The sequence below is a fragment of the Leptonychotes weddellii genome, chromosome 11 (genome assembly GCF_054177405.1).
Source record: "Leptonychotes weddellii isolate Sample4059 chromosome 11, ASM5417740v2, whole genome shotgun sequence".
Taxonomy (NCBI): domain Eukaryota; kingdom Metazoa; phylum Chordata; class Mammalia; order Carnivora; family Phocidae; genus Leptonychotes; species Leptonychotes weddellii.
Genome location: NC_138379.1, coordinates 81,096,415 through 81,113,105, shown reverse-complemented (window position 1 = coordinate 81,113,105; position 16,691 = coordinate 81,096,415). Strand labels below are relative to the sequence as shown.

General features: G+C 59.0%; 1 protein-coding gene and 1 long non-coding RNA gene across 7 annotated transcripts in view; one reads left to right on the top strand and one right to left on the bottom strand.

Moving 5' to 3' along the window:
- Window positions 1-9,972, top strand: part of LOC115943077 (uncharacterized) — a 256,070-nt gene extending 246,098 nt beyond the window's left edge. For 4 of the 6 annotated variants that reach the window (XR_014138904.1, XR_014138903.1, XR_014138900.1 and 1 more), the window contains 3 exons: window positions 5,856-5,938; window positions 7,438-8,554; window positions 9,662-9,972. This is a non-coding gene — a long non-coding RNA (uncharacterized LOC115943077). Of the gene's footprint in view, window positions 1-5,855; window positions 5,939-6,664; window positions 6,816-7,437; window positions 8,555-9,661 lie in introns of those variants that run through there. The other 2 variants (XR_014138901.1, XR_014138905.1) reach the window with 2 other exon arrangements.
- NECTIN1 (nectin cell adhesion molecule 1) overlaps window positions 1-16,691 on the bottom strand; it is a 63,595-nt gene that overhangs the window by 15,314 nt on the left and 31,590 nt on the right. The window contains exon 2 of the mRNA XM_081799301.1: window positions 201-551. Coding sequence (XP_081655427.1) covers window positions 201-551 — 351 coding nt within the window. The remainder of the gene's footprint in view (window positions 1-200; window positions 552-16,691) is intronic.

Sequence of the window (16,691 nt, the reverse complement as noted above, 5' to 3'; positions counted from 1 at the left end):
CGGCTAAGGCCCTGCCCCCAATCCCTAGTGAACTGTGGCCCAGCCTGGCTGGAAGGGACCAGAAGCGCCATGCCCGGAGCGCGGGCAGCATGCCAACCCGAGCAGAACGATGGGGCCATTGAGGCACGCGTCGAGAATGGCCAAGCCCCAGGCCCCAGGCCTCTGCACGAGCAGGGAGGGAGGGGGTCGGGCCAGCTTACCCATCACGGTGAGGTTGAGCTGGCTTTCTCGATTGCCGGCGGGGAAGGTGGCGAACTCGCAGATGTAGACTCCCTCGTCGTCCAGCTCCAGGCGGGAGAGGCGGATGGTGCCGTCGGTGAAGGAGGGCCGCAGAAATTCCACGCGCTCGCGGTAGGGGGCCAGCACGGAGACGCCCATGGCTGGGTTGTAGATGGCCACATTCTGCTTGGAGCCGTTGGTCGCCTTCTGCCACGTGACCTGGGTGATCTTCACGCCGGGCAGCGGGTTGGCAAAGCTGCAATGTAGCACCACGTCCGTGCCGATGAAACCGTACATGGAGTCGTTCACCTGGACCACCTGGGCGTGGGGGCCTGGGCAAAGGAGACGCGGGCGGTGGTCAGCGACAGGCGCGGCCCCTCGCCCAGACTCCCGGGGCGCTGCTCCTTTCTCTCTAGCAGTATTACTCTTCTGAGGCTGATCATAAAAATAGTTAATTGCTTGTAATAAAAGCACTCTGGGTGATACTGAAAAATACCGAGAAGAAAACGGCACCACCCAGGATCCCGCCGCTCAGAAATATCACTGATAATCTTGCAGGAAATATCCTCTTTTACTTTCTTCTCTTTACATTATTTCCCTATATTGCTCCGCGTGACCATCTTTTCTTTTCCTCACGCCGAGGGAGAATCACACACTGTACGTACTGTTCGGCAAGCTGCCTTTTCACTTGGCGATACGTCGTGGGTACCGCCTCATGGCAGTAAATACACACCCCCACCCTTGTTTTTGATGAGGAGGGTCGAGTGCACTGTTTTGCTGCGAGCCACCAACTATATCACCTTCCTGGGCCTCAGTCCCCTTCTGGCAAATGGGGCATAAAATCTAGGCCCCCACCTCACGGGGTTGCTAGGAGAACCAAATGGGACTAAGGAGAAAGTGTGTCAGGAGACAGGAAGCGCTGCCCACATGGCTCCCGGGGGCCACCATGATGGCCACCCCCATTAGGTCTTCTCCCTTAAGGCTGAGTGCCCACGCCCTGGGGGGGGCATGGCTCCGTCCCCTCACCCAGCCAGGTGGGGAGAAGTAGGTGCTGCACAAGGCGCGGGCTCCCCTGGCTCCCGGCTGCCTTCACAGTCTAATCTAAACGTCTTGGCATTCGACATCCCCCTCATCTGTATCCTGCCTTTTTGTCCACATCTCTCCATACGCTCTGCCCTCCGACCATGTCAGCCTGGGCCCCTCCTCAGAACACGCCATGTTTCTACGTTCCCTTCCTCCCTCTCTTCCTCCTCCTAACACTCCTAGACTCTTGCTCATGCAGTTCCCTAGAAGGCCCTAGAAGGCTCTTCTCCTTCTCCACCGATGGATCGCCCACTCAGGCCACCCCCTTCGGGAAGCTTCACAGACCTTCCCCACGCCACCTCTGTTACAGATCTTTTCTGCCTTGGAATGTGGTCATTCATGCCTCTAACTTCTCCACCAGAGTGGGATCTGTGCTTTCCCCTCACTGCATCTCCAGTGCCCAGCCCAGGGTCTGGCACACAGTAGCTGCTCAGTAGGTATTTGTTGCCAGACAAACTGCAACGGAACCCGCGAGAATAGAGATTTGCAAGGAGGAGGGAGTGATCAGTGGCATCGGATGAATGAATCAATTCCCCCTAGTCTCCTCACCGATTGTTTAATTCCCGCTAGAAGGCTTGTTTGAGCTTCGCCCTAACCCTGCACTCGGGGCAGCCATCCCCTCCGGTGGGTCTCTCCGGGGCTCGTTCCCGCGCTCTGTTACTGGCCATACCTCTGTACACTTCCTGTTGTCCCATCCTCACGGCACTCCATTTACTGAGCATCATCAATACTATCAATGCCAGGCCCTGGACTGACCCAGAAGCAAGGGGCCGGCCTCAGTGGTCCCCCAAGGGAGCCTGGAGTTCAAGACTGGAAACTTGGGGCTCCTATTTGCCCCTGCCTGATGGAGACACAAAAGCAGGGCACACTCCTCTGAGGGCTTGGGAGACCATGGCAGGTGAAGGCTCCTTCCCTCAGGAGGGTACAGGCATGTCTCCTAGGTCCCTGCAGTATCCTCTGTGTTTGACATACAAAAATGTATTCAAAAAATGCTTGCTGAATAAGTAAGTCTTTGGCCCCTTCGAGCCAGGCCCTTACCATGCTCTGGAAGCTTCCCTGATGCTCCCGTATCACATGCCTGTTCACAACCACACAGACCCTTCAAGGCCCACCTGGGATACCCCACTCCGTCCCCTCCCGCTGTCCCCTTGGCCAGTCTGTGGGGTTCTGACATATCCCTGGGCAGAGAGCACTGTGGGCTGGCTGGAGTCCAGTGGAGGAAGCATCCATCAGGGAGTCAGGAGTTGCATTCTGCTGGGCTCCACCTTGAGCTGGCTGTGGGACCTGGGCCAGTCACTTGCCCCTCCTGAGCCCTATTTTCCTCCTCTATAAGGAGCAGGCTGGACTCCCCCAGTCCCTTCTGGCCCTGAGTCTGAGTCCTTGAACTGCAGCCCAGCCCAGCTGGGGCCCCACCCCAGATAGAGTCCCACGGTGAGGTCAGTGGGCCAGCCAGTGCTCCTGCTGACTGGCTGGCTGGCAAGCAGCTAGGCCCTAGGCCCTCCCAGCAGGATAAGCGGGTGCTCCCTCCCCCACTCCCCAGCCTTCACTCACCAACCTGCTGGAGGTTGCCCAGCAGCTGAGATAATGTGGGTATAATTGGGGAACTTTCACCACCCAAAGCCAGAAAACAGGAAAAGCCAGTTGGGAGGGCTTGGGCCATAGGCTGGGGGTGGGGGTTGGGGTGTGGGCACCAGGAACCATCTAGGGATTGGTGCCCAGCACGGTGGGGCCTATAGCGGGACACAGCCCACCAAGCCTGCCTTGACCCCATCTCCTGTCACTCCTCCGCAGGTGTGGGGACAGGCAGGGTTCAGCGCCTGGCACACACGCTACCATTCATTCGCTGTGTCTTCAGCAGTGATCTCACCCTTCAGAGCTGTGAATACCAGGAGGGAAGATCGCCGACAGTGGCCTGGGCGTGGGGGCGGGGCGGGCGCTGTAAGGGGCTCGGGCGCCCCAGCAGCCCTGTCTTGTCCATCAGTACCTAACCAGACCAAGGCAGCCCTCCCCACGCTAATGTCTGTTTTGGGGTTAAGGCCCCTCTCTCCTCTCCAGAGGCAGCCCCATGGGGTGCCAGTGAGGAGGGTGCCTGGCACGCCCGCTCACTGTGCACAAAGCCGGTTGTCCTGGCCCTTGCCCCTTCTGCCCTAGCGATGAGTGGGCAAGCCAGAGCGCGGGAGGACCTCTAAGGAGCAGGCCGACTTAGTTTGATGTTGGCCTCTCTGTCCACAGCCCACTGGGCACAAGGGAGCTCCGGGTATGGGGTTTGGGGTCACTCCCTGCTCCCAGAGTTCTGGAACTGGGAGGGGCTGGGGACACTGGCAAGGTCTGAAGACCCTCCCTTCGCCCTCCACCCCACTCCAGGCTTAGGGACCCAGAACCCCAGCTTCTGGCTTGGGGCCGTCAGTCTTGGCCCGAGGATGCACAGTTGGGGAGATGTCCCTCATTCTTTAGACTGGGCAGACTGGGAGGCTTTCAGAGAGCGGGGCGCACCTCCAGTGGTTGGGCAGCAGGGTCAGAGTGCTGCAGCGAATGGGGCAGTGGGGATCTCCACTGAAAAGGCAGAGAAAGGGCTGGATCAGGGCAGTGACCCAGGAAGAGGGCCCTCCTCCGTGTAGGAAGAGGGGGACCATCAGCCTTGTCTGGAAGGCTCGGGAGAGGAGGTGCAAACAGGAGGACAGGCCTGTCTAAGCTTCTCCACCATCCGCTCTGGCCTCGATGACCTGGAAGCTGGTGCTCCTGTCTCCCAACACTGCCTGAGCTCCTCCCACCCTCTGAAGGGTTGTTCCATCTCCTCCCCGCTTCGGGCAGCAGGTGGGCTCCTGAAGAGTCAGACAGTGGGGCTTTGCATTCTCCCTCCATCACGTCCGAGCTGTGAAACCTTGGGCAAATGCCTTGACCTCTCTGTGCCTCAGTTTGCACTGAGGCTGCACATCTGTAAAATGGGCCCAACAGTGGTACCTACCCCGTGCAGTTGTTCTCAGGAATTCAATGAGTACGTGTGAAACTAGAGAGCTTCGCGGCACGCTTAGGACAGAATTAAACACGCAGTAAACGTTAGTAGCCATCATCACCACCGCCACCATCATCTGTATCCCTTTCGCTTTCCTGGCACGTGTGTCTAGCGCGTTTCCCGGTGTGTGTGCCCCCCCCGGCTCCCAGCAGATTGCGAATCCCCGTGTGAGAGGGAAGGCACAGGTTTGCCCTCGGGTTGAGCTGACCACACCACGGCTCGCTGGCAGGATCCAGGGCTCGGAGACTAGCCTGCTGACTTTCTCTGGCTCCCCAGGCCGTCAGGGCTGCTCCACACAAGGCACTGTCTGTCCTTCCTCACAGGCCCCCTCTTACATGAGAAGTGGGGGCTGTCCCAGATGTGGGAAACAGGACCACTAGAATGGTAGCATCCTGGAGGCTCAATGGACCATGTAATGCATCATTTTACACAGGAGGAGTCCAGGGTCCAGAGGGGTTGGGTCACTTGCTCGGGGACGCAGAAGAGCATAATCCAGCCCAGTGTTCTTCCCACCCTGCCTTTTTATAAGGGACTCCCAATCTCAGTCTAACTCCCCAGGGCATCATTCTGGGTGGTGTCGCTCCCAGAAATGTGATCTCAGAGCCTCTCTTGCTCCTTTTGATAAATGGCAGGAATACCGCTTACAAATTGCAGTCACAGTGCCTGCAGGCCACCCTCCACTGGGCTTGGTGGGTGGGGGTGGGGGGCGAGAGGCTGGGGGCCAGGGGTGAAGCCCAGTGGGAGCCCGGGTGGGGGTACCTGCAGGATGTACAGAGCAGGAAGGAGCCAGAGAGGTGGGAGTGAAAGGGAGAGATCCCGGGAACCTCTGCCCTCAGTAGAGGGCAATGTGTTTTTCTTTTCCTGACCTCAAGCACTGCCTATATTCTCCCTGACTACCCTATGAGCCCCACGGTCTGGGCCCCGTGCGCAAGTACCTCAGTTTCCCCATTAGAGCTCAGGCTGGACAGCTGGGACTGCCTTCGTGGCTTCCCAGAAGTGCTGAGCCAACAAGGCAGGCGTCGGGCCGGCCCCCCGAGACGTCACAGACCTGTAAAAGCCCCGAGCTCAGCAACAAAACACAAAGGCTCCTCAGTTGTGGCCGACAAACCTGCTCCCCAGGGCCCTGCCTGCCTGCCCTGCCCGCCATGGAGCTAATCCGAGGCTGAGGCCATGGGTTCCCACGCAGTGGGGTGTGGCCCAGAATGGGGGGGCACTCTGCTCCCCGTACCTACCTCGAGCAGTTTCTCTTCCCACCCTTTGAAACTTCAGACCCCTCTCTCCCTGGCCAGGCAGGCTGGGACTGGGCCCATGTGGGCGGGTGAAAGCGGGGGGAATAGGCAAAGGGGGGGGTTCTGGGATTTCTGGCGCAGGCCACCTCTTCTTCTGCCCCCCACCTATTTTCTGAGACTGCCTGGGTGCCCTCAGTCGGGTAGACAGCAGGGCAGACCTGGCCCGGAGGAAACTGGGGCACACTGGGGGAGGAGCACTGGGCTCCCCACCCAGGGCCTCTCTGACACCCAAATCCTTTATCCATCTCTAGGGCTTTCCAGGGATCTCCTTCCCCACCACCACCCCAAAACTGGCAGAAAGGAAGAGGACATCCGGTTAGAAACCAGCTTAGTGGTAAGTGGGAATGACTCACCTATGGGGGGGGGGATAGGGCCTCCAGCCGAAACCCTGCTGAGTCAGCACAGTGACCTAAAGGTTATAGGGCCCCTCCTCCCAGTGCAGCTACTTCCCCAAATGTCAACTCCCAGGGCTGGCCAGGTCCTCACTTTCCAATGCCAAGGCCGATCCACCTGGGGGAGAGACTGGCAAGGAAGAGGGTATGATCAGGAGGGAATCCCCTTTCTAGGGTCCCCTCCTCTGGGAAGGTTTTGCCAATCAGTGTTGCCCAGACCGAATCGTTCTGCCAGCAAGAACCCACATAAGCAGGGTTCTCACTGAGGTCCTTTGAACCCGTCCCGTCTCGTATCCATGCTCCAGGCAGATTTCCCCATTATTCGGGAGCTCCCTAGAGCCCAGACTCCCCTCTCCGCTCAGGACGGGGTCCAGGGTGACCTAGGTCAGAGGGCTCAGTGAGGACCCAGAAGCAGCAGCTGACCCAGTCCTTGTCCCCACACTCCTAAGTCACCCCTCACTGAGGCTGAGTGCCCCCGCCCCCCCACATTGTAGGTGCTCTGCCCGGTGGGAGTGGGCCCTGGGGGTACTCTCTCTGGGAGCAGTGCCTGCTGGGATGGCTCCAGGAGTCCTGGGGCCTTCAGTCCCTGCTGCATCCACCTTGCCAGCAGAGGTGATAACATTCCATGATCCCACAGTCAGGGGCTAATTACTACTGTCCAAACCCAGGCGCCTCCGCCCCTCATTTGGGGTCACAGAAACTGCCGATGTTTTCTTCTTGGCTGATGCCCCCCCCCCCCAACTCCCGACACAGAGCTGGTTAATGATGGGCTGTGGGGCTGGCGCCGGAGCCTTGGGCGGGTGAGTGCAGCGCGTGGGAGAGGAGGGGGCGCGGCAGCCTGGGAAAAGCCCCGAGAAGGTGCCCAGGATCTTCCAAACAGGCTGGGCTGGCCCGCTCCCCAGCGGCGTGGAAGCCGCGGGGTTGTGGTGGGGGCTGCTCTGGCAGGTCCCATCTCTCTGAAACCTAGCAGGACAGGTTGGGGGACGGGGATCAATCAGGGAGTGGGGTTTTGCCTTCTCCCGCTGAGGAACCAGTGGCTGGGACACCTGGACCTCTCCTACAGGTCTGCTGCCTGTTGGCTGCCCCATCCCCAAGGCCAAGGGCAGGGCCAGTCCTGAGCAGCCCCTGGACATCCCAGGAACAGAGAGCCCCTCTCAGTGCTGCCCCTCTCCATCTCTACCTGTTGGTCGTCTCTGGACTGCTCACCCTGCACCTGCCACATTTCCTCTGGCCAGGTGGTGGGGAGGAGGGGCACGTACTGGCGATCAGGAGAGGAAGTCTCTGGTCCCCACTCCTTGCTCATGTTTTTCTATATGGCCTAAGGTAGGCAGCTCCCCTCCCTGGCCTCACTGTCCTTTTCTGCAAAACGAGAGTGTTGGATGCCATGACCCTGGAAGACGATACTTTGGACATCACCTGTCTAGTTCTCTCTCTGCCCTAGCTCTGCACCTTCCCTGGATCACACTCTAGAACTTTTCCACCAAGTGGCTGCTCCACGTCTGTATACTGCCCAGCTCCTCCAGGAAGACCTCTCAGATTAAGTGGAATGCCAGGCAGCAGAGCTGGGGTGCGCAGGCCTCTTCTATCCACGCAGTTGCGGAGTGTGACAGATGCTAGCTCCTGTATGCTTTTGAATTCATCTTTGTTCTCCATCCCCACTGGCCCCCATCCAGACTCCCACTAAGACCCCTCCCACCAGCGCAGTCCCTTCCCCGCCCCCCACCTCCAGCAGAATCTCACTTCCTTATTTTCTCAACACTCCCAGGCCAGGACTCTACACGCCTCCCCCACCCCCACCCCTTTAAGTAAGCCCTGAGCCTTCGCGCTCAGCATCTCATTCCTGCCCCCGTGTCCCCTCCATAGGCCACAGTCATCACTTACTCCAGCCCCGCTGGAGCGTAATGCCGAGGCCACATACCTGCCTCCAGGCTCTCCCCCCACCCATTCACCACTTTCTAAAACATAAATCATTTCCTATTTAAAATCCTTCCATGGGTTTCCAGCAGCCCTCAGGATCAAGTGCAAAGTCCTTTTGGGCTCGGGACCTCATCTTGGGCGCCGGAGCCTGCAGCCACCTCCTCTCCTGGCTCTCTCTCTTCCGCCCCATGGAACAATACCATCCATTCCCTGCAGTTACTCCCTCTGCTAAAAACCCACACCCCGTTACCTGCCCCAGTCCCCTTCATGCTTCCTGAGTGGGGTATCCAGCACCCCGAGGGCCCCAGGAGCACACATCCGTCAGAGCATCTCCCCTCGTGAAGGCAAAGACCAGTGCTTGGCAGACAGGAGGCATAAGGGGGTCCCCGGCGGTGGGTGGAGAAGGCTACAAGCCAGTTGGGGTTCCAGGCCGGGCTTCCGGGTGTAATAATAGCTTCCCGGATGATACCACACATCGGTCAAGGGCAGGGCGGACACAGGACGACACCGCTCACCGCTCGGTGTCAGCAGGTAGGGCAGGAGGACAGCGCTGGAAGGGAAGCCTCACATCTGCACCCAAGGCACGCAGGTCCGGGCCGGAACCCTCTCCTGACTGAGACCAGGAAGCTGCACCCCAAAAGGTATACCTCTTGCCGCCCCACATCCTCTGCTTGCTTCCCACTCGCCGCTGCTTGGTTCCTTTCCTCTCTCCTCTGCCCCAGTTCCTAGCACACAGCCCTGCCTCCTTCCTCACTCTAGACCAGAGGTGAAAAATATTCTTCTCACCCAAGCAAGCTGCAGCTGGAGGCCCTGCTCCCCAGGTCTTAGCCCTGCGAAGCCTGCACGCCCCCCAGTGCCACACGCCTCCCAACACAGCCCAGGTTTCTCCTGGCCGAACCCTCTGAGGCCTCGAAGTGCCCGGCTCTAAGCCTGGGGTTGTCACAGGTCCCCGCTCTGCAGCCCACGCCAACCCCGTCCACCCCACCGGCACAGACGACACGTCTCCCAGCAGACGCCCATGGCGGCCAGGGCTCCCCTCAGCAAGGGTGCTCCTCAATGACACATTTCGGGGAGTGCAGGGAGCAGCCTCTTCAGAGAGCTAGTGCGTGGGTGGTCGAGGCTGGGGGCTGCCCTGAAAACAGGGAGATTCCTTCGGCCTCCCCAGGAGACCCTCTTCAAAGCTGGGTATCAACATACGCATTGTCTCAGTCCTGTGGGTTCTGTGCCAATGGTCACCACCTGTTTGGAAGTCTCTAGATCTGCCTCGTGCCAGAAGGGACTTGTCGGACCACCCCAGTGCCCAGCTCTGCCCACACCCTGTCCGGCTCCAGGCAGCTGTCTGTACCCGAGCCTGGGGGCTAGGCCTGTGCGGGGAAGGAAGAGGAGGGGGAGGGCATCGGGCAGGGATAGACTGCCTGCTTCCGGGGAGGCTCATTCTAACAGGGGAGGGTTGGGTGGGAGACTGAAGGGGGCAATGGTGGGGGTGTAGAAGACAGTAACTCACCCACGAGCACTGACTTGGAGGTCAGACGGGCCTGGGCTGGTATGTGCTGCTTACTGGCTGGCTGACTGAGCAAGCTGCATCAACCTCTCTGTGCCTCAGTTTTGTCATGCACGAAATGGGCACAATTATAGTGCTGTGGCCTACGGTTGATTTGAGGATTAGTTGAGATAAGTCCTATAAGCTCTTAGCACAGTGCTTGGCGCATAGGTATGCTACATAATGGGCTGTATAATTGTTATTACAGGGGCGCCTGGGTGGCTCAGTCGTTAAGCGTCTGCCTTCGGCTCAGGTCGTGATCCTGGAGTCCCGGGATCGAGCCCCGCATCGGGCTCCCTGCTCTCCCTTTCCCACCCCCCCTGCTTGTGTTCCCTCTCTTGCTGTGTCTCTGTCAAATAAATAAAATCTTTAAAAAAAAAATTGTTATTACAGTCTCAGGGAAAGAAGTGCGTAGAAATCAGGCAAGCTGGTTTCCATTCCGGCTCTGCCAGCCACCGTGTGATCTTGCGCAAGCCCTCGCTCTGAGGAGGCCGCTGTCCCGGATCAGAGGTCCTCAACCTTGACGCTATTGACATTTAGGGCCTGATAGTTCTTGGTGGTGGGGGCCGTCCTGTGTGCCACAGGGCGTTTAGCGGCGTCGCTGGCCTCTGCCCACCCTTCCTCCGTTGTGACAACCAAAAATATCTCTAGAAATTGCCAAAAGTTCCCTGCGGGGCAAAACAGCCTCCACTGGCCCAGAGGAGAGGGCAGGGAGCTCGGGTAGGGGTGCTGGCGCGAGTGAGGGATGCGCAGGGCAGACCCTACAAGCCCGGGGCAGGAGGCAAGTGGCTGGGGGCTCTCCAGAGGGGAACTGTCCTGGGTTCTGGGGCAGAGGGCCCAGAGGCGGGTCAGAGCAGGGGTGCAGGCCGTCCCCCCTGCAGAGCCTGCTGTCGGCTCTATAGGAGGGACGTGAGGTGTGTGCTTGGGAAAGGCACGTGGAGAGGACCGGAGGCCCCGGGGAGCCTGCAGCCGACTGCCCCGTGCTGCCAGAAAGCGGGTTCCGGGATGGCGCGTGTCCTCAGAGGACAGAAGGGCAGGAGAGACACAGCTCAGGGGGAGCGTGGCTGGGAGCCTGGGACAGGGAGGCGGGGAGGCCGCGGAGACAAGGCCGTGTGTTTCTAAGAGCAGAAACGAGGCCGGGCAGCGTCTTCCTCCGGCTGGTAAACCGCGATCATCTCGGAAGGTTTGCACCTCATTTGGTTCCTGCTTAAGTGAAATCCACAACATGTGTTCCCTGTGTTAGTGGGGTGTTTGTGCTTAATTAGTGGCAAATTCTTTCATATTAAAGTCATTAAGTTCTGCCGTTTGCTCTTCTCACCCCGGGCCTGGCTCTCTCTTCTTTTTCCTTTTAACGCAGGTGGCCTGTTGCAGGTGGTTCAGCCTCTCGGGCTCAGGAGGCGCGTGCGCACATGCACGCACACGCACCCCCCCCCCCCCCCCCGTGGCACTCGGCCCCACAACAATCAGCCCTGTGCCCGTCCCACCCTGGGCTGGCAGGTGTCGCTCCTAGCACCCCGTCCCCATGCCAGGCTCCTCCGTGTGGGCCGGCCGCTCTGTTCCCTGCCTCTGGGGGCTCCCCCTACGGCTGCCCTGGCAGCGGCCGTCCAGGCTTCGGGGTGTGGGCCGGGGCACTGCTGCTGGCGGGACAATGAGAAGCGACCGTGTCGCTCAGGAGGCCGCACTTACACATCCCAACAGGGATACTGGGATGGAGGGGCGGACACTGCCTGGGGAGCGTCCCCCCACCCTGCCCCCTCAGCAGTCCCTGGGGCTCAAGTGCGGGACCTGTGTGCAAATGCCCTGTAGCCACAGCACAGTGGTGACGCTGGCTCTTGGACAGGCGGGTGCGTCGCCATGATCAGGGCCCAAGACAACCTTCTTTCCACCTGCGTCTGAAGCCACCTCTGGTCCTCTCCACCTGTCTCATTTCTGGGTGGCACTCACGGCTCTGGGCACTGCAGCCGAACTTTAGGTTTAGGTTAGACAGAACATTCCCAGGCCGGGCTGGAAGGGCCAGATCTTCTGCGGAATCCCTTTGCTGCACAGATGATCCAAGACCTGCAGCAGGCCTGAACTGAGCTCCTGGGACTCTCTCTGCAGACTCCGCAGGCGCCCCTGGGACAGGGGGCTTGGGGCCTGAGCTCAGGAGGTACTGGGAAAGCCGGCAGCGAGGGCCGAGATGAGGCAGGAGCCCCTCCCCTGGCCCCGTGCCCCCTCCCCCGTGAAGCCCCTCCTTGAATGTCTCAGTTGCCATGACCTGGTTCCAGCCTCCAGCAGGTCACACCTCCCACTTCTGGGCCATCTCCGTCCCCCCAGAAAGCCTTTCTTGCCACCCTCTGAGCTCTCCTCTGGGCTTCAGGCTTTCTCTGATGCACTCCAGGCAGCATTCAACCTCTTCACTGGGCACGGCCTGGGGAACAGACAAGGGGAAGAGGCAGGCTTCTTCCCGACATGAAACTGGCCAAGGCTTGGGGTCGGTCACGTTTTCTCTTTGACCTTCTTCAGCCAGTGCTGCCCTAGAAGCCTCGCCTACAGGGTCTCCAGCAGGGGGATGGAGGTGGGCCAGGGAAGGCAAACCCAAGCCCTGCAGAGGAGAGCACCTCCCTGTGTCTCACAGATTCAGGCGACTGTCTGGGTAGCATCACAACAGATGGGAGCAGGAGCTTAGGGAAAAGGGACAGGAGAGTCTTTCCACGGCCCTCCTGTCACCTTCAGGTCCTACCTCTTTTTCAGACCCCCGCCCACACTCAGCCTGCTCTGGCTTGGCTGCCACCTCCATCCCGATGCTCTCCCCAGTCCAAGGCTCAAGTGAAAATGGGCATTTCTCTTCCAAATAGAGCCAAAGGTGCCGAATCCCTCAAGCACCTCCAACCTCTCGGATGACACCCGCTTTAGCTGTAACACCGCCCGCTCACTGTACCCACCGTGTTAACCCCAAGAAGTATCCTCCCCAACCACAGTGTCAACCCCAACACCAGCCCCAGCCCAACCTCAATGTCAATGCCAACCTACACCACAAGCCGGGGGTTAAGACTCTACCCCTAGTGCCAACCTCTTCCTGGCTTTAATCACAGAAAGCAGCAGAACCCTACGTGTGGCCATCATTTCCGTCCTAATCTCAGCTCACCCCAGGTCTGAACTCAGCCTCAGCTCGGTGGCACCCCAGGAGGAAGGCGGTCTGGCTGTTTTTTTTTTTTTTTCTCTACCCGATAATCCTCCCCCTTGGGATAGCCACAGGAAGAGGGTCTCCAAAGGGGCCTGACATCATGTTGCAGGGAGAGGCCAGCTCAGCTTGCAGGCCTCCCGTGTGGGCGGGTCTGCCTGTCAAGGGCACTGGGCTTCCCCCACCATCCTGCTCTCCCCCGCCCCATGACACCCACGGCAGGGCCTTGCGGACATGTGCGGTCCCTGGAAAGCCTGCCCTGGGCTGTGCCTTTCCCCGGCGCCCGGGAGGCTGAAAGGGGTGGTGGGCGGGCAAGGTGCCTGGTGCTGCTAATTCCAGCTTCAGCAGTAGGACCCACAAACAAGTCCCACAACCTTCCCGAAACCCGGCCTTCTCACCCATAAAATGGGCCTAAAGCGAGGCCACCTCATTTGGCTGGGGTGAGGATGGAGGGAGAGCGTCTGTGTAAAATGATTTCCGCGGTCCTGGGGTCCTTGGGGACGCGAACCTGCCTGGCTTCACTGCGCTCCTGGCCTCAGGCTGTCACCTCGCCTTCCTCCCCTCCCTTGTCTCCTTTCTCAGCACTGAAATCATCACCCTCTTCTTGGCAAAATGCTGAGGGGAGCAGGTCCCTGCCCTTGCCACAGCCTGTCTTCTTCCTGCCCCCCCGGGGCAGGGGCACAGGGGATGAGGGGAACCAAGAGGCAGGAGGTGAAAACCCCAAGCCCCGGCCATTGCTCCCAGCCCTGCCCACTCTCCCCCGGCTCCCCTGTCAGAGTTTCGAGTGTGTGTGTGTGTGTGGGGGGGGAGTCTTTCCCCACTCTCCACCCCCTTCTCCCTGCCATCCCTTTGCCCAACATGAATCTATCAGGAGCCGCACCCAGGCCCGCTTCCAGCTCAGACTTGTTGGGGTTTCAGGAGTCACTGGGTAGGGGCCCGGCATGCCAGGACCTGTTTCCTGTCCTGCCGTACAGAGAGCGTGCACGTAGGCAGCGGGGCACAGCGCCCAGCTACAGGGATGCAGCCCAGCCTCCGGGCCACCTGCTGCCCCTCCTCCCCTCTCCTTCCCATTCTCATGCCCTCTCTGCCCTGCCCACCGCACTGCTCATCATGGCCCCTGAAAGCCCAGGAGTGGCTAGTGGCAGAGGGGTGTGTGTGTGGGGGGGGGACCCGCATGTTCTGCCATGTCTGAGGGGGGTGTCGCCTACTACCTTCAACTGGCCCAAGACTGGTTCTATCTGCTTAGCAGCAGAAGCCGAGGGTCTCACCGGCTCCCCTCCCTCCCAAGAGGAGAATGTACAGAAGGACGACATTCCTTGAGAGACCCTTGCCAACGGATGGCAAGAACAGTTAACACATGGGTATAACTTATCTGTGCCAGGCCCAGGCCTGAATGTTTACTTATAGTAACTCACTTAATCCTCACAGCAACTCCAGGAGCTAGGTAGCATCACTGTCTCCATTTCAGGGATGAGGAAACAAAGAGGTCAAGTAACCTGCCTAAGGTCACACAGTCGATGAAGCAGATTCAACACACGCAGTCTTCATGGGGAGAGGCTGTGTTCTTCACCACCGCATGGGCTGCCTGCGGCCTCCCTTTCTCCCCTTCCTATGGGAGATGAGTGCCTGGCACACTCCTACCAAGCCCCAGAATCACAGGTAAGGGTGGGACTCGATACATGGGACCCTTGCCTGTTGGCAGCCCAGGTGACGGGGGCTGGATCGGGTTCTTTGTTGGGAGGGCAGATGCCATCCCCTCACTCTGGCTCTGGATGAGGCTGAGCCCCCGATCCCCACTCCTGTCAGGACAACAGGGCTGGCCGCGACCAGGCCATTCCCAGCCAATGGGATGTTACTGGGCACTCCAAACACATAAAACCTCCATTCTTTCCTTGTTCCCTTTGCCTCCCAATCCAGGAGTTATAAATCTTGACTCCTAGTCTGAACTCTGCCAGTCTCTGGCTGTGAATCTTCCTCTTTCTGTCCCTGGGATTCTCCACCTGGGAGATGCTGGTGGTCACATCTTCCCCCATTGCCTCTGGGTCCTTGGGAGGACCAGGTATGCCAAAGGTCCGGAAATGCAAATGATGGCTACCATCGACTAGGCAGCTATGGTGTGTCAGGCATTTAATTATATAATCTCACTTGGTCTTTATGACCATCTCATGAAGGCAGTCCCCTCAGCCCCAGGGCCAAAGAGGAGAGTGATGGCCAACCTCTGTCCTTTCCCTAAGCTTCAGAAATGTAAGGTTTTGTTATTCTCATTTTTCATCCCTGCTCCTCCCACCTAGCATGCACTGCCCTGAACCCCCAGCCCAGTCCCACCTACTCTGGGTTATTAGCTGCCCGGAAGCCCAGGGTGGGCAGCAGGTGCTAATGAAAAATCGGCAGAGACTCTTCACACCCCTCCCTGAACAGGGGACCGGAGGCCTGGAGGGGGTACTTTGGGGCCCTCTCAGTGCCCAAGGTGAGCAGAGAGTTCAGATAGACAGCTCCCAGCCAGCTTCACCAGCGGGCTTCCCACCAGAGGCTGCCGGGAGAGCATGTCAAATTAGCTTAATGAACGAGGCCCCAGCTTTAATTGGGGCCCTCTGCTTTGCTGTGCTGTCTCCTGCTTTCATTTTTAATGCTGGGAAAGGGTGGGTTTTCTTCCTCACCCCTGTGCATTTTCACCCTGGCTAATGGCTCCTGGCTCAGAAAGGCCCCTACAACGCTAATTGGGTTTAATTCCTGGGGTAATGAATGATTCTATTGGAAAACTGAAATGTTGTGGGTGAATTCTGTGTATAAATAGATAGGAAAGTCACAGGGACAGAGAACCCAGAATGAGGCCTTGGGAGAGACTGGGGTTGGAGGAAAGGCCAGCCTGAGACTCTTTCAGCTGGTGGATCCCTGAGATGGGGACCATCTGGCCTAAGAGCTCCCCCTTTACAGACGAGGAAACAAGAGGTGCAGAGAAAAGCAGGACAACCAAGGGTTGCCAAGAAGTTGGTGGGGATGGGGACAAGGAGCTGGCAGAGCTGGGCCGCAGAAGAACAGGAGTGGGAGTGTGTGACTTCAGCCTTCGATGGTTCAATAATGTGGTAATGGACGTGAGCGCACCTGGGGAACGGCTATCAGCCAGATGCCGGCCTGTAGAAATGTACTGTGGTTGTTTCTCTTGTGGTTACAAAGGCCCTGCCTCTGGGTCAGTAGATAAGCAAATAGCTCATCAAGCCAGGAGGCAGCCAGGTGTAGAAAGGAATAGTGGCGGGCGCCTGGGTGGCTCAGTTGGTTGAGCAACTGCCTTCGGCTCGGGTCATGATCCTGGAGTCCCGGGATCGAGTCCCACATCGGGCTCCCTGCTCGGTGGGGAGTCTGCTTCTCCCTCTGACCCTTCCCCTCTCATGCTCTCTGTCTCCCATTCTCTCTCTCAGATAAATAAATAAAATCTTTAAAAAAAAAAAAAAGAAAGGAATAGTGGTGGGCAGGTGGTGGGAGGCCCTGGAAGGCCATGGCCTCTATACCACCTCCCGCTGTGGATCTTTCTCCTCTCTGGTCCTAAGGGAAAGAGCCGGATGGGGCGTCTCTTGAGGTACCACCTGTATCTTTCCTGCTTGGCTCACACCCACGAGCCTGATCCTGAAGTGCTGGGGAGGAGGGAGAGATGGAGGAGACATCTGCCCCTTGAACTTCACGGTGACCTGCAGGTTTGGCGCCATTCTGGGGAGGGAGGAGACGGGGCTGGGAGAGGACTGGCTGCCTGGCTGTAGGGTGCGTCCGCATGCCCCACGGCCTCAAGCATGCCTCTGTGGCGAGGGCCCTGAATCCAGGCTGTCCGGTGGCCATCTGGGCACCGGACACCCTCCTCGTGCCCCACTGAGCTCTTCTTCTTCCCGCTCCTCCCTCATTCCCTTCCCTCCCAGTTCCCTCTTGCCATCCCGTGGACTCCCTCCTCTGAGTTTCTGGAACCCAGCCCTTGGCCTCCCCATCCTTACTGCAGCTTGACTGGGAGGTTAGACCTGCACCACCTTCTATCTGGAATCCTGGCACCAATTACACCAATTACACTAAGAGGAGCGAACTTTTAAGGAGC